The sequence below is a fragment of the Nothoprocta perdicaria genome, unplaced genomic scaffold (genome assembly GCF_003342845.1).
Source record: "Nothoprocta perdicaria isolate Ctin4 unplaced genomic scaffold, notPer1 scaffold_118, whole genome shotgun sequence".
In the NCBI taxonomy this organism is placed as follows: Eukaryota; Metazoa; Chordata; class Aves; order Tinamiformes; family Tinamidae; genus Nothoprocta; species Nothoprocta perdicaria.
The window spans coordinates 1162168-1163497 of NW_020454294.1; the positions used below are offsets into that span (position 1 = coordinate 1162168).

General features: G+C 71.6%; 1 protein-coding gene across 1 annotated transcript in view; it reads right to left on the reverse strand.

The window, feature by feature from the left end:
* Positions 1 to 1168, reverse strand: part of SIX4 (SIX homeobox 4) — a 6116-nt gene extending 4948 nt beyond the window's left edge. Inside the window, exon 1 of the mRNA XM_026053752.1 lies at positions 357 to 1168. Within this exon, the coding sequence (XP_025909537.1) occupies positions 357 to 1168 (812 nt within the window). The remainder of the gene's footprint in view (positions 1 to 356) is intronic.
* Between the last annotated feature and the right edge of the window lie 162 nt (positions 1169 to 1330).

Below are 1330 nucleotides of genomic sequence, written 5' to 3' on the forward strand. Positions count from 1 at the left end.
GCGGGGGAGGCCCGGGCCGGGCCGGGCCGAGCCGGGCCGGTGCCGAGGCCCCGCGCGCGCTGAAACCCGAGCGCCGAGTCAGGTTTCAAAACAGAGCGAGACCCCGCGCGTCCTCCCCGCCCGCCGCCAATGATTAACTCTGTCAGCAGCGGCGCCTCCGCAAGCGCCGACTTGAGGGGGGGACATAAAAGACGCCCCCCCTTGTCCCCTCACGCCGCCGGCCGCCCCGGGGGGGCGGGTGGCGCGGGCGGGAGGGGAGGCCGAGGCGCGGCCAAGGTAAGCGCCATGTTTGCACGGGAAGAAAGAGCCGGGCGAGGCGAGGGGAAGGAGGGAGGGAAGGAAAAGTTGGCGCTCACCTCTTGGACTGCGTCTCGGACGGGTTGCGGTCGCGCTGCCGCCGGTTCTTGAACCAGTTGCTGACCTGCGTGAGGGAGAGCCCGGTGATCTTGGCGAGGTTGCGCTTCTCGGCGGGCGAGGGGTAGCGGTTCTGCTTGTAGAGCTCCTTGAGCGCGTTGCGCGACTTCTCCTTGAAGCAGTAGACGGTCTCCTCGCCGTCCCAGATGGTGCGCGGCAGCGGGTACTTCCTGCGCAGCCGGTACTTGTCCACGGCGCCCAGGGGTCTGCCGCGGGCGCGCTCCGCCTCGCTGTAGCGCGCCTTGTACCACAGCTCCTGCAGCAGCGCGTGGTTCGCCGCCTCGAAGTTGTGGCTCTCCAGGATGCTGTAGAGCTCCGCGTAGATGCCCTGGTGGAAGGCGACGAGCGCCCGCGCCTTCATGAGGCTCTCGTTGCCACGTAGCAGGTCGCTCGGGGGCAGCGACCAGAGGAAGCGGGCCAGGCGGTCCAGGTTGCCCCCCTGCTGCAGCGCCTCGCACACGCACGCGACGTGCTCGGGGGAGAAGGCGAGCGGCGGCTGCGAGGACGACGACGAGGACGAGGAGGAGGAGGGAGAGGAGGCAGCGGCGGCAACGTGGTGGTTCCTGGCGAGCAGCTCGCTCTGCAGCAGGACCTGCTCGGCMGCCCCCTCCTCGGCGGCCTCCATGGGGAAGGGGCCCGCGGGCGGCTGCGCGGCCGGCCCTTCCCGCGGCGCCTCGGCGCCCATTTCCATCGCGTTCTCCTGCTTGATCTCCGCCGCGCTCGGCGGCTTCTCCGCGGCGGGGGCAGACGACATGGTCGGGCTTGTTGTCTTTTCTTTCTTTTCCCTGCTCTCGCCTTGCTCCCCTCCTGCGCCCCCCCGCTCTGCGTCTCCGCGGCGCGGCCCGCTGCTCCTCCTCCCGCTGCCGTGGCCGCCGGGCTCGCTGCCGCGGGGAGCACCAGGGCGCCCGCCGCCGCC